This window comes from Chelon labrosus, assembly GCF_963514085.1.
Source record: "Chelon labrosus genome assembly, chromosome: 4".
NCBI classification, from domain to species: Eukaryota; Metazoa; Chordata; class Actinopteri; order Mugiliformes; family Mugilidae; genus Chelon; species Chelon labrosus.
The window spans coordinates 6,167,415-6,190,828 of record NC_140340.1 but is presented as its reverse complement, the minus strand read 5'-3'; the positions used below and the strand labels follow the sequence as shown (position 1 = coordinate 6,190,828).

General features: G+C 44.2%; 1 protein-coding gene across 5 annotated transcripts in view; it reads right to left on the bottom strand.

Moving 5' to 3' along the window:
• Nucleotides 1–1,225: 1,225 nt before the first annotated feature.
• scn8ab (sodium channel, voltage gated, type VIII, alpha subunit b) overlaps nt 1,226–23,414 on the bottom strand; it is a 36,924-nt gene continuing 14,735 nt past the window's right edge. For 2 of the 5 annotated variants that reach the window (XM_084542085.1, XM_084542086.1), the window contains exons 6-27: nt 22,917–23,138; nt 21,491–21,554; nt 20,022–20,163; nt 19,116–19,322; nt 18,730–19,011; nt 17,653–18,009; nt 16,323–16,455; nt 15,744–15,982; nt 14,518–14,691; nt 14,041–14,397; nt 13,784–13,957; nt 13,384–13,677; nt 12,071–12,188; nt 11,762–11,916; nt 10,528–10,701; nt 6,295–6,417; nt 3,896–4,180; nt 3,745–3,798; nt 3,525–3,662; nt 3,176–3,280; nt 2,761–3,031; nt 1,226–2,455 (exon numbers count right to left, since the gene is read on the bottom strand). In XM_084542085.1, coding sequence (XP_084398211.1) covers nt 1,290–2,455; nt 2,761–3,031; nt 3,176–3,280; nt 3,525–3,662; nt 3,745–3,798; nt 3,896–4,180; nt 6,295–6,417; nt 10,528–10,701; nt 11,762–11,916; nt 12,071–12,188; nt 13,384–13,677; nt 13,784–13,957; nt 14,041–14,397; nt 14,518–14,691; nt 15,744–15,982; nt 16,323–16,455; nt 17,653–18,009; nt 18,730–19,011; nt 19,116–19,322; nt 20,022–20,163; nt 21,491–21,554; nt 22,917–23,138 — 5,234 coding nt within the window. In that variant the 3' untranslated portion in view covers nt 1,226–1,289. Of the gene's footprint in view, nt 2,456–2,760; nt 3,032–3,175; nt 3,281–3,524; nt 3,663–3,744; nt 3,799–3,895; nt 4,181–6,294; nt 6,418–10,527; nt 10,702–11,761; nt 11,917–12,070; nt 12,189–13,383; nt 13,678–13,783; nt 13,958–14,040; nt 14,398–14,517; nt 14,692–15,743; nt 15,983–16,322; nt 16,461–17,652; nt 18,010–18,729; nt 19,012–19,115; nt 19,323–20,021; nt 20,164–21,490; nt 21,555–22,916; nt 23,139–23,414 lie in introns of all 5 variants that reach the window. The other 3 variants (XM_084542088.1, XM_084542087.1, XM_084542084.1) reach the window with 2 other exon arrangements.

Below are 23,414 nucleotides of genomic sequence, written 5' to 3'. Positions count from 1 at the left end.
ATACACACACTTTTTTGTTTTTTTTCTTCCTACACACTCAAAATCTCCAGAGCAGCAAATCATTGTTTGGATTTAACCCCCACCCCTCTTTACGGCGGTGTCACGTTACCCCTACGGAAGCAACCCGTTAAACATTTGAAATGTGTCGAGTGATGAGATAAAAAATTTCGGATCCATTTCAGATGATCAGCCCTCGCCATCGCTCGTCCTCGTTGAACAAATTAATTCTCTGAACCTTTCCAAATTTTCGACAACGCCTCGATCGAGGCCACCGCTGCGGTCTGAGTATTAGTGTCTTGTGGACTATGATAATTCATGCAAGATTTCTGATCAAAACATGCCATCATGCAAGTCATTTCTATGCATTGAACAAGCACAATTACTTTTATGTATTTGTTTGGAAATCTTTCTGAGTAAATGTAAGCCCTTGGCCCGAGTTGACCCCATAGTAAACAGACCCTTAACCAATTCGGTGTGAAAGCCCATGTAAAAAAAAAGCATCTGGATGTGCGTATAACAAAGATAAAATGAGTACAAGAGTTGAGTGACATGGGCAAACTGTTGAAGATTGTTCCTTTTTTTTTTTTTTTCTGTTTGCATTTTTGCTGCTCAAACAAACGATTTCTAGCTTGGACAAAACCCGAAAAAAGAAAAGAAAAAAGTACTTCCAACACTCTCTATATCGTTTGTGTCTTTCACTCACCAGTCATCCTTCTGTTTTGCTCATAGAGTGAGTGTGTCATTTGCTCCTCTATACTTCTCGGCACTAAACGACACGGAAACACTCGCTGGCTGCAGTTCATCAGCGTCAAGCATCGTCCCTGTCTTTTCTCTCGCATCACTGTCTTCCATAGGAATCCGTTAGTCGCGTCCAGGCGCTGGACTCCTGTGTTTATTTATTTTTTTTCCCCACCCCCGTTCCACCTCTAGGTGCAGAGTTACTTGTCTTATCTGTAGACCAGTGGTAAGTGAGCAACAGACGTTTTCCCGCCTGTTTCCGTTTCCTTTTGTTAAGCTCGGTAGTCTAGATACAACAGTGTCACACAGTATGCTGATTATGTTTGGTTTGAGTAAAGTTCGAGAGTCTTCAGGCTGTAGCAGACCAAGGTGCGTCCCTCTGCGTCATATATAAGAATGAAGTCTGTAAACAAAATTATTGAATAGTAATTTTTTCTTGACTTGCAAATGAAATAATCTGTACATCTGTGTGGGTGAGTTTCCTCTCGCTTTGCTTGAAGTTACATTGTTATAATCTTTATTGTTATTACTGTGATTATTAATCCACCGCCCTAACATTTAGATTCCCTGATGTCTTTTTGGTTTCTTCCCTTCTCTTTCCTCCCCCCTTTGTCCTCATTGTTGTCATCCTGTTTCTCCTTGTCAGGTTTGGTTACACTGTCATAAGAGGGCAAGGAGGCAGTGGAGGGGGTGCCCTCCTTCTTTTCTTGTTCCTGATTGTTACCACCATTCTCCACTTTGTTACTGGCCGGTTTGCGCTTACATACGAAACCCCGCCTCGCCAAGTAGGAGCGGTAGGCCCTTTGAATGATTCTGACTGACACGTCCTCCTGCTTGCGCCTCAGAGTAGTGGTGATTGGCTCGTAAGAGACCTTGGAGGGATTGGCCGCCACGAAGCGCTCCTCCATTTGTTGCCTCAACATGTCCAGCTCGCCGCTGTCGCCCAGCACGCGCTTGGTGAAGGCAAACAGGATGTCCAGGCAGTGGATGCGGTCTCCGCTCACCATAGGCATGTCCATGGCGATCAGCTCAATCGTGTTAGGCTTGGGCACGCGGAGCGGGTGCTCGAGAGCATCAGCAAAGTCAGAAAGCTTGGCATAGGTGATGAACTGGGAGGCGTCGGGGTCAAACTTCTCCCAGATTTCATAAAAGGTCTCAAAGTCGTCCTCACTCAGTGGGTCGGCGCTCTCCTCTGTGGCCACGCTGAAGTTCTCCAGGATGATGGCGATATACATGTTGACCACAATCAGGAAAGAAATGATGATGTACATAACAAAGAAGAAGATGCCCACGGATGGGTTGCCGCAGTCGCCGGTGGCGGGGGTGCCAGCGTTCTCCAAATAGGGGTCACAGTCTGGAGGGTAGTTGAGAATGGGCAGCAGCAGGCCGTCCCAGCCTGCCGACGTGGTGATCATAAACAGGATGATCATGCTGTTGCCAAAGGTCTCAAAGTTGTACATGTCATCAATCCCGGCCCCGTGTTTCACATAGCCAAAGTTGGACATGCCGAAGATGGAGAAGATGAACATGACCAGGAAAAGCAGCAGCCCGATGTTGAACAAAGCGGGAAGCGACATCATGAGGGCAAACAGCAGAGTCCTGATTCCTTTGGCGCCCTTGATGAGACGCAGGATTCTGCCGATACGGGCCAATCGGATCACCCTGAACAGCGTCGGCGACACAAAGTATTTCTCAATCAGCTCGGCCAGAAACATTCCTGGAGTTGAAAGGAAGCAAAAAGAGGAAAAACATACAGCACATTCAGTTAGGATGTAGGAACATTTCTGCCATTACACTCTTAAAACTTATACACATTTACTTTGAAGAACGCGGTCTTCAAACTATATTTGAGGCAGACGCCTCAAAACCAGAATAAACCGTATTGCTTCATGTCAGTTACGTTGTCCTCTTTACTTTCTTTGTCCTTCAAGCCTATTTATACGGACGCTTCCTGAGCTAATTCCAATCGAGCCACTTCACGCTTTTATCCCTGGGCCATAAATGATCTTTTTGAATACTTGCCCACGATTGACAGGATGACCACAACCACGTCGAAGATGTTCCAGCCATTGGTGAAGTAGTAGTGGCGCAGCGCAAACAGCTTCAGCAAGAACTCGCCGGTGAAGACCACGATGAAGAAGAAGTTGACCCAGTAAAGCACCTCCTCCGTCTCATCCGACTGATCGTCTGTCTCCACCATCATGGTGACCATGTTGAGGCAGATGAGGATCATGATGGAGATGTCGAACACCTGCTGCGTCACGAAGTCAAACACCATGCCCTGGATTTTGTTCTGTGGGGAAAGCGAGGGAATGGAAGCTCGTTTTTCGGGAACATAAAAAGCCCCTAATTGCATTTCATTTGTTAAATACAAAAATGGAAATATGTGTCTGAAAAATAGTCTATCTGCCAGTGAAGATGGCAAAATTATATTTACCTGAGGCCTGGGTATTGGTTTTTGTGGTTTCTTCGACCCTAGTTTCTTCATGGCATTGTAGTATTTCTTCTGCTCTTCAGTCATGAAGATGTCTTGACCTCCGAAGTAAAGGGCCGAAAAACAATTTGGTTACAATCTGAACCACTCATCCCAGTTTTAATCCCAATATACTTTAAAATAAGAGACACATGGCTGCATCTGGACCATACAAACCCCATGTCATGTTATAATTCTAACACTGCTGGCTGTAGCCTCAATGGACGTCACTGAGAGTGGTATCGATCTAACTCTAATCAAATAGAGCAATGATGATTTCTTAGAAGGTAAAAGAAGGGAAGACAAGTCTTATCTTTTTCTTCTGTTGGTTGAAGTTATCGATGATGACACCAATAAAGAGGTTCAGGGTGAAGAACGAGCCGAAGATGATGAATATGACAAAGTAGATGTACATGTACAAGTTGTCCTCATACACGGGCTGGTCCTCCACCTGTGAAGAAGCAAAAGCAACTGTGCGTAAAAACTGCGTCGATCTGGAAGATTTTAAAACTTTAAAAAACGCAAATGCTCACCTTTCTAGAATCTATCGCCGCATACATAATGTCCATCCAGCCTTTGAATGTCGCCTGTGAAGCGGGCGGTCACAGCGGGTGAGTAAACGAGTTTAAATGTCCGACATTAGCAGAAAGAAACAAATCAGAGGCAGAAACTGAAGTTTCTTACCACTTGCAGGAGCGCCAGGTATCCGGCACCAACGTTGTCAAAATTGATCTTGACGTTTTTCCATCTGACTTCGGTGAAATTTGCGTTGATGAGCGCGAAGCACTCTGTTTTGTTGTTCACGTCGTCTGGCAAAAAGTTCTCCTCGGCCGTTTCATTGTAACAGTAATAATACTTCCCAGCGAACAGGTTGACGCCCATGATGCTGAAGATGAGCCAGAAGATGAGACACACCAGCAGCACATTCATGATGGAGGGAATAGCACCCACCAAGGCATTCACTACAACCTGAGAGGGAACAGGGGACGGAAACAGACAGAGGTGCAGTTTAGAAACCAACGCACAAGCTGCGGGGAGCTAGGTACACATAAGAACATCAACACAAACTTTCACCAGAAATGCACATTCCTTGCCTCCACTGGAAGTTCTACAATACAACACACACAATGTTACACGACTGTGACACTCTTCATTTTATCCCAATCAATAGGTCATAGTAGATTTTTAGTGTCAAACGATCAGGCATAACATTATGACCACCTTCCTAATATTGTGTAGGTCTCCCTTGTGCCTCCAAAACAGTTGTGACTCATCAGAGAATGGACATGGGCCTTCTGAGAGTGTCCTGTGGTGTCTGGCAACAAAATGTTGTTAGTGGGGGGGCCTTTGAGGGGAGGGGCCTTTGTAGATCATCCCACAGATACTTGATCAGTTTGGGATCTAGTGAATTTGGAGGCCAGGTCAACACCTTGTGCTGTTCTTCATGTTTTATTATTTTAGTTGCTCCTAAACCGTTTATGTGTGTGTGCCTGTGAGGCTGTATCCTGCTGGGGATGGCTGCTGCCATCAAGGAGTGTCATTGCTATGGGGTGGGGGTGCCTGGTCTGGTCTAGGTGGGTGCTACATGTCTAAGTAACATCCACACGAATAAATGCCAGGCACAAAAGTTTCCCAGCAGAACACTGAATTGTCACAAGATGGTCAAAGTTATTTACTTCTCCTGTCAGTGGTCATAATGTTGTGGTTGATCGGTGTATGCTTGCATTTTCATCAAATAGGAAAACATTTTTAAAGCTATGTACCTGTTCATGTTTTCATGCAGAAATATCTGATACGTCATTATTATGCATGTAACTGGACCCTCCGGCCTTCAGTTACATTTTAAGCTCCACGTTCACATCATGCGTTGAATTGTATTGTGACACAATATACTGTTACACTGCTATAAAATATTATTATTATTAATTTGATCCAAGTCAATGTGGCAAAGAATGAGTGCTTATTTTCATGTATACTATATCTATACTGTGTTGCTCAATGAGAGCTCTTAGCTTTAGCAGGAGAACCACATGAATGTGCATTTCCGAACACAGAGGCAACATGGAAACAGAAAATTCAAATAAACCAAAACTGTACAAGCAAACATCAAATGTCAAACCTCTTCAGGTTCTGTTTTCACTCTAGTGTTCTTTCTGCCTAATGTTATACTTAATGACTCGTTTCTATAACTGCTATATGGTGATCATGAAAACCATGGTGATGATATTCACTGAGAAGTGATGAGCAAGGATGGTGGGGGAGGGGGGTATGCAACCAGAAGTTTGTTGATCTTCCAGTGTGACAATGCCAAAGCCAAACTGCGATAAGATCCGATAACAGGAGGCAGAGCGAAAGTCAGGAGGTGCTGAGCCTTGACACGGAGAGTATTTTTTTCTTTTTTCAGCCCAGCAACAACCATAGGCTAATCCTGCCCATCACACATTGAAGTAATGATAAGAAACTGCACGCAAAACTCAGCGCAGCCCCTCCCCCCCCAGGGGTCACATGGCATCAGAATGATTGATGTCGAAACTGTACATTCAGCATGTGAATTAAACATGACACTTACAAGGCTTTCCAACTCAGGAACAATAAAAAAGTTTGCTTTATGGATTAATTTAGTCCAAATTAACACTGTCCTATGGTTCAGGTTGAATCAGTTTTGTGTGATGGTTCAAACCAACCTCTGGTTGTTCTCTCTGCTGGTACTGAATAGAGCCGAGTAATTATTATTAATGTGCTGCATCATTGAGGACAAATTTACTGGTATTGTCTAGTCTTTCATGAGGCATTGTATAGATTCTACAATTTACTTTTAAAGGATATATATATCGTTGCTAGTAACCTAACGGTAAAATTTATAATATGTGAAATGAAATATGGTGAATCAAATCAGATGTATTCCATCTGACATGATCTGTGTCCATGCAAAGAAGCTTCTCACGGATCAAAGGGGTTACCTTAAAAAATTTCCCCTCAGAGACACGTTTAAAAGTCTTCTACATTGTCATCTCTAGCATGCGTTGATGCTGTTATTTAGTCGGCATGCAAAAGGACCAGCTGCCTGGTATCTTAGGTCTTACCCTCATCCCTTCAAAACGTGACAGGGCCCTGAGGGGTCTCAAGGCCCTCAGTGTCCTGAGTGATTTAATCGGGCCTAGATCGGAGAAGCCCAACGCATTAGCTATAAGGCTGACTATAGACACCTACACAGATAGGGACAGAAGGAGAGGGAAAGACAGAGGCAGAGAGGGAGAGATGACCCACATAGTTAGAGGGGATATAGAGAGAAAGGTGGACCCTAAATAAACTGTAAGGATAGCTGAATGGTTATATACACATATATAAGTACATATATAGTTTCTATATGTTTGAGTATATGTATTTATGTAACATAAAGCTTTAAAAGGGGTTATTACAATATAGAGAGGTCATTAAAGTGCATCCAAAGTTTCTTTTTTTTTTTTTTTTTAATTGTTTTGTGTTTGGTTCAGTTTGGCAAGCCAGTCTAGCGTGATAACCAGCTTAACAGCACAGTGAGCACACCTGGAAAGAAACTTGTGGTTGACACAGTGAGAGGGAGAGAAGAGAGTCAAACAAAGGGAAAAATCAGAGGAGAGATGTGTTCACGAACACTAAATCAATGTGACACGGCAATATACACACAGTACACAGTACAAAACGGTACAGTTTCCACACCAGAGGGCGGTTTACTTAAAGAGGGGAGAGAAAACGCAGAAGGTTGAGGACAACTTTCAGGGTTAGAAGAGAGGATAACCTGTGAAAGTCCCACCACAGCACACAAACCTTACCCTGGACCCCCAAACACCGACCCCTCAGTCCCTCTCGACAGCTGCACAATGTCTCTCTTAACTTAAAGGGAGACACAGTTATAGGCACCTGCTGTGAGAGAGAGGACAGGTCAATATTAGGGTGGAGGTTTGCATGCAAAGTCAGGATTCAGTTAGCTTCACAGTATAGTGAGATTCGTTTTGCATATCGAAGGGTTCATCTTGGACAACCGGTGAGTGGAGAGGGGGATTTTACTAAGCACTGCATCCCAGTATCACATAACTATCTTCTACAGCGAGTGTCCAAATCATACAAGTAGATGACTTGTCATTTCATGTCCTACGATTTCTTCTTTTTGGGTTCTTTTAGGTGGACAAATGGGGGAAAAAAAGGACCACGCGACATGATGTTGCCACGCCTGTACCCTGAAATTTGGTATCCGTTGATATGCACGACACTCAAAAGATAAATCCCCACTGACGCTTGTTGACAACCTGACCTGTAATAATGATAATCATAGTCGGCCTGAAGATGAATCCAGGTGTTTGATAAAGACTATTATAGACAACCTGACCATCCTCAACATAGTGTGTGGAGTCACAACTGTGGACACGTTGAAAGTTGCTGGAAATATGTCAAACAAGCAGGTATCCGATTACCAAATACAGCAACTGCAGGTGTTGGGACAAGATTTGAGAGTCAACAGTAACACAGCATGGTGCATTCTTAACATGTAACATTTCATGACATTTTCACACGGTGTTCATGTCAGTAGTAAATGGCTGACAGGCTCGCCTCACAGTCGATCGAAGGGTGGCGGAAAATTGGTGCCCAAGGATAATGGATGACTTACCCACATATGAACGACTCCGAACACATCATTAAATACACATGTGTGAAGAATTTGTAACATTGGACAACATGAAATTTCAATACCATATCTCCTCAAATAGTCATCAGGGCCTTTGTTCACTTATCTTATTTTTTATTATATTCCATCATATCTTAGTATTAGCGTTCGCCCTGATAAAGGTACCATTACACTATTAACCCCAGACCATAGACAGTATAAAGATGGACAGCTCCCCAAAAGTGAAGCCAAAGCAAGTAGAGCTCCCCCTGGTGACTGCTTGCAGTATAGGTCATAAGCTCCGCCCCCTCCATGTTAGTGGATGGGACTTGGGCCAAACTAAAACACTAAAATACACGTCAAATAATTTTTTAAAAGGATGGTTTCAGTCATTTAAAGGGCAGGTAGTTAATATAATACTGATGCATATTCAGCGTTCATTTTTCTGATAAATAAAAAAATTAATAAGTATAGTGTATAATGCAATAATCCCCAGGAAAATAGCATCAGTTTGGTTAATGCAAGGAAGTGGGTATGCATTGTCCATATTTATATACAGTCTATGCCCCAGATCAACACATCCCGAAACCGTTTCACACAAAAAGGCTGTTAACATTTTAGGTATCAGAAAGCCATCATGACTTAACAGCGCTTTTCTTGAGAAACATTTGCAGACTTATCATATACGAATACACCCAGAAGGAATTGAAGGACAACAAGGCAAAGTGGATTAAAATGAATGAATCAAACTCAACACAGACCAGAATGTGAGTAGTATGATTATATAGTTCAGTTATTTTTAATGAAAGGGGCAATTATGTACATTGTGCCAAGTTGGGATGTATTTTCATTATTAAAGGGCTTTTATTTGTCTGTGTTGCCCGCTACTCTGGACATTATTTGAGACCCGACAACCCATTTTTATCTGAGGAAATATGGTGTCCTGAGAAATAAAACAAAACAAACAAACAAACAAAAAACAATTCACAACTTTAGGACAAAAGTCAGAGGCACTCATAAAAAAATTGTTAACTAATCATTTAAACATGAGAGGGAACTTGTCAGACCTTGTTTGGCACATTCACATATGATGATATTAGATTACTAATATAGTACTTGAGCAGAGTTCGTCATTTCTCCAGTCATCTGTATAGTTATTCATTTGGGAATTCAGAGTTTTGTGAATTACTAAAAAAACAACAGACACAAAAGTATAGAGGACTCGATTAAATACCCAATAAGCAGTTAATTTTGGCACTGCAAGTCTTCTCCTCTCTGAATTCCAAGTCTAAACATTTATCGATCATTTCTTAAGTAGACTTTCTCCCTATCTGAGGCAACATTTGAAGAAAGCAAGAAGAAAAAAAAAATGACAGTTTCTGTAAAGCAGCGCATATTTCAGCGTGACCTCATTTTGCACTAGGTATGAGATATGAGCATCAAATGCAGGTGCAGGAAGAAATCCAGGTGAGAAAGTCGTCATGCACAAAATGACAGAAAAGGACGAACCGCCACAGTGTTATGTGGGCCACAGGTAAAACACCGAATGACTCAGCAGCCCAGAGCTGCGCAGGTACTCTGAAGCACACTAGGGTTTGCAGGTATTTACTGTGTTAGAGATGCCGCTGTGCTGCTGCTGCTGCTGCCGCTGCTGCTGCTGCTGCTGCCAGTGAGGAAACACCCCTCGTATCAGTTTACCAGTAATGTCACAAAATATGTCTGCTCTCACCGTCTACATTTCTGTGACCGCTGGCGTCTACGTCTTGCTGACTACATATAAAAAACATAAATAATACTTCTCAGACTGTGGTCTAACATGCAAGTGCAGCTTAGATTTGCTATTTTTAGTTCAAAATAATAAAATTTATTTTTTCAGACATTGGCCCATTTGGTCAACTTTTGCCATATGAGAATAGAGCTAAAAAAAGGTTCCCGCAGTAGAGCATTTACTTCATCTGAATCTGTGTTTTTAACATATTATGGACATCTAAGTGGTAAACTGATACCTGTTGGACTTGAAAACAAGAAAGCTACACAATCTATGCTTAAACTACCACGTGTTCTGTCTCTCAAATGATTGATATACAGCCTCGCTTAAAGCTTGTTACATACTCTGCGAGAAGTGGGACATTCGTTCTTGTTCTCGAGGCGAGCAAGAACAAGAATGGCCAGGTCATTTTTACGTCACGAGAAATTAAAGTGCCGAACTCATAGGCCCCTCCCACTGCAGCATACGTCACACGCGCTAAGCATTGTGGGAGATGCGGGAGACGGACAATGAGAGGCACTTTTCTCGGATCCCGCCGTTCATTCGGCATGCACCCACCCACAGTATGCCGATCTCTACCCAGGAGAGATTAGTGGCCACCCTGCGAATGTTAGCATCTGGGAGCTCGCAGGGTGGCCGCTAGCGTTTCCGATTTTCCGCATTAACCACGCCCATTTCCAATTTCTGACCAATCGCAGAATAGTAACTGGACACCGCACAAGAAAAAAGCCCTGTCCGTTACGTAAAACAAAATTACGTAATTTTCTTCTTGAAGCCCGAGGAGCAAGAACAAACTTCTCGCGGAGTATGTAACACCCTAAAGTTGACTAATGATGCAATCTCTAATCAATGGGTGCGTTTTGAAGTAAACTTGTGTATAACCAAAGGGATTTCAAGTGTACTTACATCCACAATGAAGAAGTCCAACCAACACCAGGCGTTAGTGAAGTACTTGACAAAGCCGTAGGCCACCCATTTCAGCAACATCTCCAGGATGAAGATATAGGTGAAAACCCGGTCAGCATACTCCAGAATAATGCGAACCGTCTTCCTCTGTTCTATGTACACGTCCTCGAAGGCCTAAAGGGCAGCGGAGAGGCAGCACACAGAAAACAGCTTAATCGTGGGTACGGTACAATGAGTAGACTGGGAGGGGAGCCCCACGTGAGAGTGTTTTTGTTTTATTTTGGAAAAAAATGACACAATAGCTTTATCACACTGGGGCCCTGTTCACACCTGGGATTAACGTTCACCCTGGTTGATCAGTTTACTGAACATACGACTGATTAACCACACACAGATACTTGATCAGTTACTGAATTTGGAGGCCTTGTGCTGTTCTTCATGCTTTGTTTTTTAGTTGTTCCTAAAGCGTTTTTGTGTGCGTGCATGTGTCAGGCTGCATCCTGCTGTGTGTTTTATTTCCCAAAGGAATGAGGCAAAACTGTGCTTGTGCAGAGATCGTCGGTCTGCTGGTGTGTCCACACTGATGTGGTCGCCTCACCACCTCCAAATGTGATCTAAGCTAACAATCTCAAATGCATGCTTGTGTGTGTTCACACCTGTACTTTAGGCTGCCCAAATATGATCTGATCATCAGGACTTGTGATGGTATCAAGTGTGATCAGGGCCTTAGAGAGATTCTCTGCTCAAATGAGTTGTGCTCATATTTATGGAATAATAGTTGATAAAGGAAAGATGTAACCATGTCATACTAGACTGATGATTCCCTCTACTGCTTCTATATATTGTACAGCAAGCAAGTGTTTCGATTTGGCTAGAGGCCTTCCACCTTCCAGAAAGCTGCAAACCTAAGCTGGATTCTGCAAGCTGAAAGGCTGGTGCATTACAGCACTTTGCCGTCCATTAGCAACAATCATATAATGAGCAGTCGCAGAAGAGAAGCAGGAGATGATCCTTCCTTGCTCACATCCTCAGGGAAACGGTATCCACCTCCTCTAAATGGATACTATCTGTATTTATTAATTTGCTCGGGTTTTATTTCTGCTTCTTCCCAGTTGTTTCTCACAAGCCATCTCTCATCACGGTGTAAAGCTTCATGATAAATAATTAGGCAAGGCGGTGTTAATGAGTGTGCGCAAAAGTGGGATGAGGCATCGCCGGGCGCCTGTGCTCTCACCAGGGCTCCACTGCTGAGCAGGATCATGAAGATGATGAGAGTTTCAAACCAGTTGTGTTCTACTATCAGGTAGCAGGTCTTCCTCAGGAACCACCAGTGTTTGCCCCAGCCGTGAGTGATTGGAACATCACAGCACTTGTATTTGGCTATGCATTCTGTTTGACGGAGGAAAACACAAACGTGGACATACATCAAATGGGGAAATTAAATTATGCAACACCGTGATTTAGATATAGTATATAAAAAATGGTGATAAGAAGTGTCTTTTGTTATTTTAAACCACAAAGTCAGACAGTGAACATCGCCTACCATCCGTCCAGCAGGCGTCTGGGTCGAGATACTCCTCCACAACCTCCACCACCGCCACCTCCTCCACATCAGGCTTGATGTCTATTGTGCTGCCCTCAGATGAACTGGTGTCATCCAGCTGGGGACAAACAGAGGACCAAAGAGATCCGTTCAACCTCTGAACGTCTCTCTGAAATCAGCAGTGAGTTTCTGCAAGCGTACAGTATGTATGTGGCGCTGTGCCAGCGCAGCCATTACGTTAATTCCCCTTTGGGTTTATACGCATGACATGATTTATTGCTAGAGGTATACATGTAGTGGTCATGTAATGTGGCTAGTTTTCTCTCTGCTTCTGTCTATTATTAATAGAGTCACATGGACGTAATTAAACCTGACCAGTGATTAACTGGTAATGATGGTCATACTTGATGTTATACTTGCACAAATATATTATTCAGCTGCAAAAGCGTTGATTTATTTGTGAGGAAAGAACTAATTCAACATGCTTGTACATGCACATTTAAACAAAAGAGTCAATATAGAACATGTCATTGGTATACAAGATCACTATATCAATAATCAATTGGAAAATGCATGAAATCCCTCATATTCATATATTAAAACCAAAACAGACTGGTAACATTCACCTTTATCAATAAATCTGGTTATATTTCAGGTAAAGGCGAGGCAGAATAAACCACTCTCTTAAAATCCCTGCTTTTCTGATCGGCTGTTAGCAGCTCTCACTGTGACTTTTTCCTGCAGCGTGGCCTGTGGCAGGCTGTGGTGCAGGGAACATCAAGATTGTGCGGTTGGTTGAGGGAGCCCAGCGGAATATGAACCTGGTGCAGGTACAGTAGTGATGCAGCTGCACCACACTCTCGCTTCCTACAACGAACTGGGTCAAGGTGACCCACGCGTCAGAGTTCTCTGCAAGCCTCGGCTCCGGCTTATCCTTCTCCCAGATTCGTAAAATACTGTAGACTCTGTCTGAGGTCTCGTCATACGTTCCTTTGCCTGTCTGCAGGGTCAGCACACGGGCTTAGTGTTACAGTGCTCCCGTCCGAATAGATATTCTGAAATGTCAGGCAAACTGAGAGCCTTCGGTCTTGCAGTTCAGGCCTGTCCTGCTTATCGCATGTTACACACTGAAGCAAACTTTTAGCTAATATAACCTAATAAGCTGCCTAGGTGTGCCTGAATTAGCCTGCAAATTTAAAAACAAAACAAAAACACATTGCCCCTTTCCATCATCCAACAATTCACCCCTGCAAAGACAATACTGCAGCCATCTCTTCTGAATTCTCACACTCCTATTGGTCCTTCCTACTCACATCTTTGCTGTTCTCCACATCCGATTCACTGCTGAAGTCCTCCGTATTCAGGTTTTCAAAGTCCGACTCGCCAACAGCGATGGGAACGCAGACGGTCAGGTTGGGGTTGTGGATGAAGGACATGTAGTCCTCATCAATCATGTACTTTCCCACACTGCTCCCAATGCCGCTGGTGGTGCCATTGCCATTTTTAGCATAGTCCAGTTCACGGTTGATGTCCACCGTGTGGTTTGCGATGCAGTTGAGCTTCTTCTCATACATGTCATCCAGGGGCTTCTCTTCATCTTCAATAGGCTGCGTGTCAGAATGACAAAATAGGACGAACAAACATGACGTTGTTTGAGTTAGAGAATAGTAATAAGAACTGCTCAGGCATGTAAATGTTAAACGTATGCAGTACCTTCTTGAGCACCGTGGCCACAAAGACTCGCATGTTGACTTTAAACCAGGCAATCCCTTTTTTAATGCGGGCGACTGCTAGCTGGAGGTTGTTGGGCTCACCATCGTCATCCGTGGCAGCGAGGTTGTCCGCACTGAATGAGCTCAGAAGCAAGGCCAGGAACAGGTTCAGCACCTTGAGAGGAAACACCACGAAACCTGTAACCTACAGTGGACTGGTATCACTCATAAGCATCGAGACGATGTAAGTTTTCTTACCACCAGGTTTCCAATGACCATGACCATCATGAAGACAGTTAGACACATGGTCTGTCCTGCCACCTCCATACAGTCCCACATGGTCTCAATCCACTCGCCACACAACACTCGGAACACGATGAGGAAGGAGTGGAAGAAGTCGTTCATGTGCCAGCGCGGCAGCTCGCAGGACTGCGCGATCTTACACACACAGTCCTTGTAGCTTTTGCCGAACAGCTGCATGCCCACCACGGCAAAGATGAAGACAATGATGGCCAACACCAGGGTCAGATTACCCAGAGCTCCCACCGAGTTGCCGATGATCTTGATCAGCATGTTGAGGGTGGGCCACGATTTGGCCAGTTTGAAGACTCTTAACTACAGGGAAAACAAGAAACAGGGTCGAGGCACACAGAAAACGAAAGAACATTCATAAAATGAATCATTTGTGCCTGACATTTTCATCTCGCATTGACAATAATGTGATACAGCGCTTACCAATCGGAAAGACCTGAGCACCGACAGGCCTTCCACGTCAGCCAGTCCCAGCTCGACTAAACTCAGGGTCACAATGAAGCCGTCAAAGCAGTTCCAGCCTTCCTGGAAGTAGTAGTAGGGATCCATGGCGATCAGCTTGGCGAACATCTCCCCAGCAAAGATTCCCGTGAAAACCTGCAAACCCACGCGGAATGAGGCGTAACGGTTAAACAGGGTGCAGGTTTCAGTCACTCCATAATTATTTAAATTGAATCAAATGAACGTTTCATGGTGAAAATCCTGAGGAAATGTAAAACGATGAAATTTCATGTAAAATGTGACTTTGCAATAAATCTGAGGGGAAAAAAAACAGCAAATTTAAACTACAGCAAAATTTCCACATTCTTAAAATTGTGAGGGACAAAGGAAGGAAGAAGAATGGCCTGCTTACATTGCATTTAGTTTAATGTAGCCCTGATTAAAATGGATTAGGATTTTCTAAGATTTAGAACTGTAATGAAGGGGCACGTTCATACAGCAAAGACACCGTGTTCCTGCAGATTTTGTATAGAACTGTAGTACTCTGAGCCTTTCCCGTATTCATTGACCCGACAGCTAATCATGTGCTCAGTCAGTGCTGCAGAGGACACCCGGTGATTCACACTGCGCCATCCGTCATACCCCACAGATTCTTCTGAGTTCAATTCCTGCTACTCTTTGGACAGCATGCCAATGCCTCTGACCTCATTTCCTGTCTCACTACTGACACGCTGCCAAAAATCGCAGCCCTCAGACGGCTATGCTACAGTAATACCTGGTTGCAAGGGCAGAGCAGGCGCGGATCAAAATGTCTGCTACAGATTTAGTGAATACTCTGCCAAATCAAGCCCTAAAGAGCCTATGTGTGGGAGCAAGTAAGCAAGAGTTAGAGTTCATCAGAGATGAGGTAAGCGGTATGTAAAGGAAAATGCACGAGTGGCATAAGTGCGGGTGATGAGAGTTAGAGGAGCAGGCTAGCTGGCTACATTAAAATGGACCTAAATCTTTAATGAGACCCCATTGGATTCCTGTATACGCTATATGTGTGTGTGTGTGTGTGTGTTCTTAAGTGCGCATATCGAATGATGCGCTGATGAATTGGTTCGAAGTCACGTAGGCAGCGCAAGCTACATCTGCAGCGCTATGTGCATGTTAAAAAAAAACACAAATGGCCAGGAAAGGAGAAAGGACAGAGAGCAGCTTCTCACCAGATTGCCGACAGCCAGGACCCCCTCGAATTGTTCGGTCATGGGGTAGTGCTCCATGGCCATGAAGAGCGTGTTGAGGACAATGCAGATGGTGATGGCCAGGTCAACAAACGGGTCCATGACAATCAGGTAGACGATGTGCTTGATCTTTAGCCAGATGGGACAGCACTCCCAGATGAGGAACGTGTTAGAAAACTTGTACCAGCAGGGAGGACACTTCCTCTGAGACTCCTCCAGCTCTGCAGGGAGAGGTAAAGACGGAACCAAGAAAGTGTGAAAAGTGTTTTCCAGCTGCACTGTGTCTACAATTAAACCTCTTTTGTGGAGAACCATCATTTGACAATGGCATTATTTGAATCTGAAAGCATTGTCTTTAAATAAATAAAATACTGAGATCTCCAGACCACTGACTTGCAATCACATCTCAGGTAAAAGTTAAATTTAACTCATACAACATTGTGTGGGAGAGCATCTGCCCACACGTTGCAGGACATCAATCCAGATATAATACAGATCACATGTTGGCACACGGTCGACTATTTTGAGGAGGTAGAAGGGAGACACATGCACGCTCTGTACCCTCTAGCAGTGTGTTGGTGACTACGCTCATCTGACTGTTGGCACGGTCCTTTCCTTTGAACGAGGAGTTGAGCTGATCCACGGACACCATGAGAGAGCTGCCGTGCTTCTTCTTAATCTCCAAATCTGTAGTCTGCGCTCGGAGAAAAAGACGGGACAGGTCACTCGGTGGGTCACTCAAAACAAACGCACGTTAAAAACTCATGCTCTGAAGTTATGTAAACCAGAAACGACCCTGGAGGTCCGCTCAGGAGGCGAAAGATGCGATAAACGCAGCTCTTCGCATCAAATCATCACACCCAGATTACCCTGATTTGCTCACTTTTTGTATATTATAGGACAAACATATTCATACTGTAAATTCTCAAATAGTTGCCTTAATTTGACACAACTAAACAGTGGACTAAGTCTTCATCTGAAGCATATGTTGCTTTATTTCTGATTCCTCGGACTTCCCTGCATGTTATGTTGACTAAATGTTGACTTTTATTTGAGAATTTAGAGTGCACTCTCTAATCCCTCCCTCACACACGGCGCATGACACAACTACAGTCCCTGAACATTAAACATTAAACCGCATGCAGTGGCATGCATGTCAAGAACGGAGGGGAATTCAAGACATCAGTTGCTGCCACACCATGCTACGTTTTGAGAGAGTTAAAACAAGGTCAAAGCAGGTAGTTTGGTTGAGAATAACAGAAGTGGGTCTAACATGCTAGCTAAAATGGGGGAGAAACACTGTCACAGGAAAGAGTTCAGATTTGTTCGGTGCACCATCCAGTGGCTCAAGAGCAGAGGATAAATAAGGACGAGTAGGAAAGAGCGGAGGAAGAGAGGAAGGCGTAGAAAGAAATAGGAAGGTAGGAGAGAACGGGAACATTAAAATGAAGAAGTAGAGGTAGAGGATAAAATGTTCTGATGGCCTTTGTTCAGGAATGAAAGCTACTTCATAGACACGAGCTTGGTGACAGAACTGTTAGAGATGCTAAGGCTGCGGGGGATGATCTCATTTTGCATTCTTGTTCAATCTTAATCAGTGACATTATAACCATGATGCTGGTAAGGCAGAGAGTGTGTCGTTTCAGCTGGTTAGTGCCTCCCAGGGCTGTTAAAAAAAGGAAGCGGTGGCTGGAAGTGAATGGGTGAAATAATAATAATAATAATAATAAAACAGAATCTAGATGTTAACGTGGGAAAGGAAGGAGAGCTACTGAGTTCAGGGAAAAGAGGAATAAGAGCCAAGGGGAAGAGGTTGTGAAGGAGAAGCTGCAGAGACCGGGGCCACCACCATCATGCCTAAACTGTATCGGTGTCCCATGGACGTCCTTACACTGTCATCAGTGGCTGCCTTATCTATTTTCACCTCAGGCAGTAGCCGTCTGCCGGGCCCCGGGCCGATGAGAGACACCACGCCATTGCAGTCCACTGTGCTGTTCCTCTTCCCTCCAGAGTGGGGTGCCAGCGGGTGGATGCGGGAGGAGCCTTGGCTGTAGCCACTGTAGCTGTTGCGGCGGTACGGTATGAACAGGGAGCCCCGGCGGTCTTCGCTCTCCTCCACGGTGCTGTGCTCGTCGTCCGCAAACTCGTTCTCTGAGCCCATGTCCTTGGAGCGGCCTTTGAAGCTGAAGATGCTGCTGCGGCTGTTGTGGCGCGACATGTAGGGTGAGCCTGGGATGCTGAGTAGTGACTGGGGAAGGACAGATGAATAAAGACAGCAGGAGTTAATTGATATGTAAAAAAATAAATACTAGTTGCATCCCATATGACAAGTTTAAAGTGGTTATGCATCAACAAGATGCAACAATAAAATTCTGCTTGTGCTTCAATGAATGAGTAATAATAATCTGAGCCCTTGTCTGTGCAGTATCTGAGCTTTAAATAGACCTTTTCCACAGGAGACACTTTGACTTGTCAGGGGATAGCACAGGTGTCTTAATTATAGATGCATTCCACTTGGGGGAGGTGTTGCTTTTGTGAATTCTGGTCGGCTGTCATGCCTTACCGGGGCCAATTCAATGAATTCAATATGAAAAATGTCTGCCACGGAATAGATTAATCCGTCAAACAACACATCGTCCAAGGCAGAGTCACCGGTATGTCACCGTGTGTGGAAGAACACATCACGAGCTGGCTTTAAATCCTGGAGGAGGGAGGGTTGCAGCTGGCACCATGACTAGGCCTTGAAGGACACGGGCTAAACCACCAAGCTGCACCCTTTCAAACATATCATCGCCTTTATTAGATCTTTGGAACAGCCCGCATCTGCTTAAAAAAATTAAAAAAAAATCCTGGCAGATGCTTGTGGGCCTGGAGATGAGGCCAGGCACACTGCAACCACCATGTTGAGACCAGATATTCTTCATGCTGTTGCTGGACAGCCCCTTGCTTTTACCGTCCTCTACTTTACCTGGTTCATGATGGACGTCTTCCTCCCCAGTCGACTTCCCGGGAAACGAATGGTGCTTTTCTTGCTGCCGTCGTCGGACTCGGACTTGACCACCTTCTCACTGTCTCCCTTCTCTTTCTCCTGCTCTCTCTGACGCGATTTCTTCTTCCGATTCCGTCGCTCCTTGGCACTCTTCGAGCTCAGCTTGGAGACCTCGGAGGAGCTGCGGGACAAGTGCCCCCCTCCCTCGTCTTCTAACGCAGCCTCCGACACCGTACCGGCAGATGTCGCCATGGCAGCAGCCTGAGAGTTTAAAAAAAGAAAACAAAAAGGACACATGATCAAAAGAGAATATGAACAACTTGTAAAAGTGCATGTGTGTTTGTGAGAGAGAGAGTAGGACTTACCTGCGTCTCTTCTTGCTGCCTCTTGAGCTGTTCCAGCATGGCCTTGAATTCGGCCTCTTTTTGCTCCGCCTCCTCCATCGTGGCCTGGTTCTGCTCCTCATAAGCCATGGCCACCACAGCCAAGATGAGATTGACCAGGTAAAAGGAGCCCACGAAGATGACCAGCACAAAGAAGATCATGTAGGTCTTTCCCGCGGCTCGGAGAGTCTGACGGAAACAACACGAGAAATGAGAACGAATTTCAGATGTTTTTAATGAGACACGGCATCCTATTAATAAAATATAAATAGAAGGAAGCAGTAATTTCCTATACTAGTAGGTAAATAGTGTGTGTATAGTATGTATGCATCTGTGTGATGTGTCAGCATTGCTGGTGCTTCTACATCCAGTTCAAGGCTTCTTACAGGAAAACCTCCAGACAGAAAAGATGCTTTATAACACACACACACACACACACACACTCCACAACAGTGACTGGCCTATTTGCCAAATGAGGTGAATCTATTATGGCTTTGGAGGTGCAGGGAAGAAATGCCAGTGCAGTGCAGAGTCATGGTAGCGCAGTTTAACATTTCAGAGATTGTGTTATATTTCTGTGCATGTTATATTTTGCACACACACCACTGCAGGCCCAGATTTCAAACTGGCTTAGAGAACAAAAAAAAAAATCCTTTTATTTATTGCTTCAGTTCTAAAAGTTCTGAAATACCAGTGGCTATTCAAATACTCCCCATCTACAGCCTTTGTGTCCCTCCTTCCCTGCGTTCGAAGGCAGGCGTCTGCTGATTCATTCATGTACTAGGATGATGCACATGTACACACGCGTCTATGTTTATGTTTTCTATTCATTCATCTGCGTGGAGATTAGGAGGTGAGGCAAAGCAACTAAGGGAGACACTGATTTACCAGCATGTAGAGATTTTCCCAGAAGTCTTGGGTCATGAGGCGAAACAGGGTCAGGAAAGCCCATCCAAAGCTGTCAAAGCTGGTGTAACCGTAGTTGGGGTTCCTTCCAGCTTTCATACACAGGAAACCCTCCGGGCATCGTCTGAAAAAGGAAGTACACAAACTGTAACTTAACGAATGACTGAAATATGTCACTTTAGCGTTAACATAGTCAGGACTGCACACGCCTCCCTTCGCATACTGACTGGCATCGCTGGCTAAGATGCAGCAGGACCATGTAAATAAGTTTGAAAACACACTCGTGTGCTTTGTCTTGTTCTCGATAGCTAGTGCCTGCATGCTAACCTGAACACTGCGACGTGTAAGACAGTATTATGATGCGCGTTAATATTTCACGACCTTTTCAAAAGCAAGGAAGTCGGGCTTATGAATTATAAATGCACGTTCGAATGCTTATACGCCTATATGTGCATGTGAGTACATATGCAATAGAGTATATAAAGCCACAAAGCACAGTAAGCTACTCAAACAAGCCAGTCGCTTAAATGTATTATTATATACCTGAGTGGTGGCCTCTATGAACCCATACGGCCTAAAAGATTGACCACTGCTGAAATGCAATAGGAGCCAGGCTCGCAGTCACGCCCCAGTTCCCAGAACCCCAAATATCACAAGCTCCGTGCCAAAGCATCTACAGGCCAGCTGACTGGAACCTGACAGAGTGAGTAAAACCCCAGTTTGGAAGAGACGTGCTCTTTGCAGCTATTACAGCCAGGGGTCATGCAGATAAGAAGCGCCAGTTCAAGTCGACTATCGGTTCAATATTGCTGCAGAGAGTTTTGGTATTAAGGACCAGGGACTCAGAAGAAACCCCACTGACATTAGGATGGAGAATCTTCTGGAGAATACCAATGCCGGCATCTCAGAGGAGGAGATCTGAAGGTCACACTGAAAACACAAGGCTAGTTGTTCTGAGAGGAGGTGCGGTAAGGTCACAGAGATCACAGACCCACTGCAGCTAAAAGGACATCAAGATGGCTGTTGGATTTAGACTCAATGCCAAAAGAAAATGCAGTTCCTCGAACGGCCACTAAAGGATGGCTCTGACAGCGAATCAGTCTTCGTAGACCGCCGTGGTGAAATTTCAAACTTTACAGCAAAATTAATCATGTTTACATCCTCGTACATAAAAAAAAAAAAAGGGGTTCGGTCTCTGCAGTTTATTTTTATGAGTGGTGACTCTGGTTTTTCCCAACCAGGTGGCTCTACAAAGGGTTCGTCCATCTTTATATACACACAGTGGAACATGTGTGATCAAAACCGTCTGGGTTAACTTGTGTCTGACACTGAAACATCCCAAAATAATCAATGACCCCTTAAAAGAAGATGGAAACACCTGCTGAAACAAATAACATAAATATACAATGGATGGATGGATGGATTCAGAGAGCGAATGAGTACAGACTTACCCTGAGTCAGAGCTATTTCCACATAGTAGAGCATCAAGCTGACCCGGGAGGAAGTAGAAATTAGCTACGAAGAAAAAAAAGAGTCATTTGCATTAGCCACTGGCAAAGCTGTGTTTGGTACCAGTAGTAGTCAACGCACACTGCCTGGCCAGAAATAAAAAGATAACACACTCTAATATTTCGTTGGACCGCCTTTCTTTGTTTCAATAAGCTTCTGCAATGTCACCAGATTTATTTCCATCCAGTGTTGCATTCATTTTTCACCAAGATCTTGTATTGATGATGGGAGAGTCTGACCACTGCACAAAGCCTTCTCCAGCACATCCCAGAGATTCTCAATGGGGTTAAGGTCTGGACTCTGTGGTGGCCAATCCATGTGTGAAAATGATGTCTCATGCTCCCTGAACCACTCTTTCACAATCTGAGCCCCATGAATCCTGACATTGTCATCTTGGAATATGATCCATTGATGGAATAACCTGGTCATTCAGTATATTCAGGTAGTCAGCTGACCTCATTCTTTGGACACATAATGTTGCTGAACCTAGACCTGAGCAACTGCAGCAACCCCAGATCATAGCACTGCCCCCACAGGCTTGTACAGTAGACACTAGGCATGATGGGTGCATCACTTCATCTGCCTCTCTTCTTACCCTGATGCCCCCATCACTCTGGAACGGGGTAAACCAGAATCCAATTTTTATGCTCCCTAGCAAACTGAAGCCTTTTTTTCCAGTTAGCCTCACTGATTAGTGGTTTTCTTAAGGCTACACAGCTGTTCAGTCCCAATCCCTTGAGTTCCCTTCACATTGTACGTGTGGAAATCCTCTTACTTTCACTATTAAACATAGCCCTGAGTTCTACTGCTGTTTTTCTTCTATTTGAGTTCACCAAACGTTTAAGTGATCGCTGATCACCATCAATCAGGATTTTTTTTCCCGACCACATTTCTTCCTGGAAGACAATGGTTCCCCACTATACTTCCAGTTTTTAATAATGCGTTGGACAGTTCTTAACCCAGTTTTAGTAGTTTCTTCAATCCCCTTAGATGTTTTCTCTGCTTGATGCATGCCAATGATTTGACCCTTCTCAAACAGACTAACATCTTTTCCACGACCACAGGACGTGTCTTTAGACATGGTTGTTTAAGAAATGGGAAGCTACTCATTGCATCAGTTGGGGTTAAATAACTTGTTGCCAGCTGAAAGATAATCACCCATGCAGTTATTATCCAATGGGAGGCTTGTACCTATTTGCAACTTTTTTTTGGGTCAGGCAGTGTATTTCTGTCAGTATTTAATATCAGAACTGGAAGATAAATATAGCATTTCACATTAAGAATACTCAGAGCAAAGAACTGACAAGGTGCACGCACTTTCTGTTATAATGTGCAACCGGTTTAATGAGCGTAAGGGTAATCACTCACAGTCGTTCATGATGTATTCACCCCAGTCAAAGCCCCTGCTGCCGTTCCCGGGGTACTGCGCCGTCATGTTGATCGGCCAGATCACGCACTTATTCCGCAGGTTCCCCATGAAGAGCTGCAGTCCAATCAGAGCGAACACGCTGAGACAGAAGACAGTCAGGATCATCACATCCGACAGCTTCTTCACAGACTGGATCAGAGCGCCCACAATGGTCTTCAGGCCTGTTAATTAATGCACAAATAACACACACGGACACGCACACGCAAATGTGCATGAATGCACAAACATGAAAACAGGCAAACTCACACACACACACACACATTCAAATAGAAACACAGATAAACACAAATACAATGTAAGAGTGTTTTTTTTTTTTTTTTTTCAGAAGCAGTCCAGAGCTGACTCAAGTCACACACACACACACAAAGAAAAAGTTGAATTAGGTAACGTATATCTAATCCTGTAGTTAACCCTGTGCTGTGTAGGCTCTTACATAA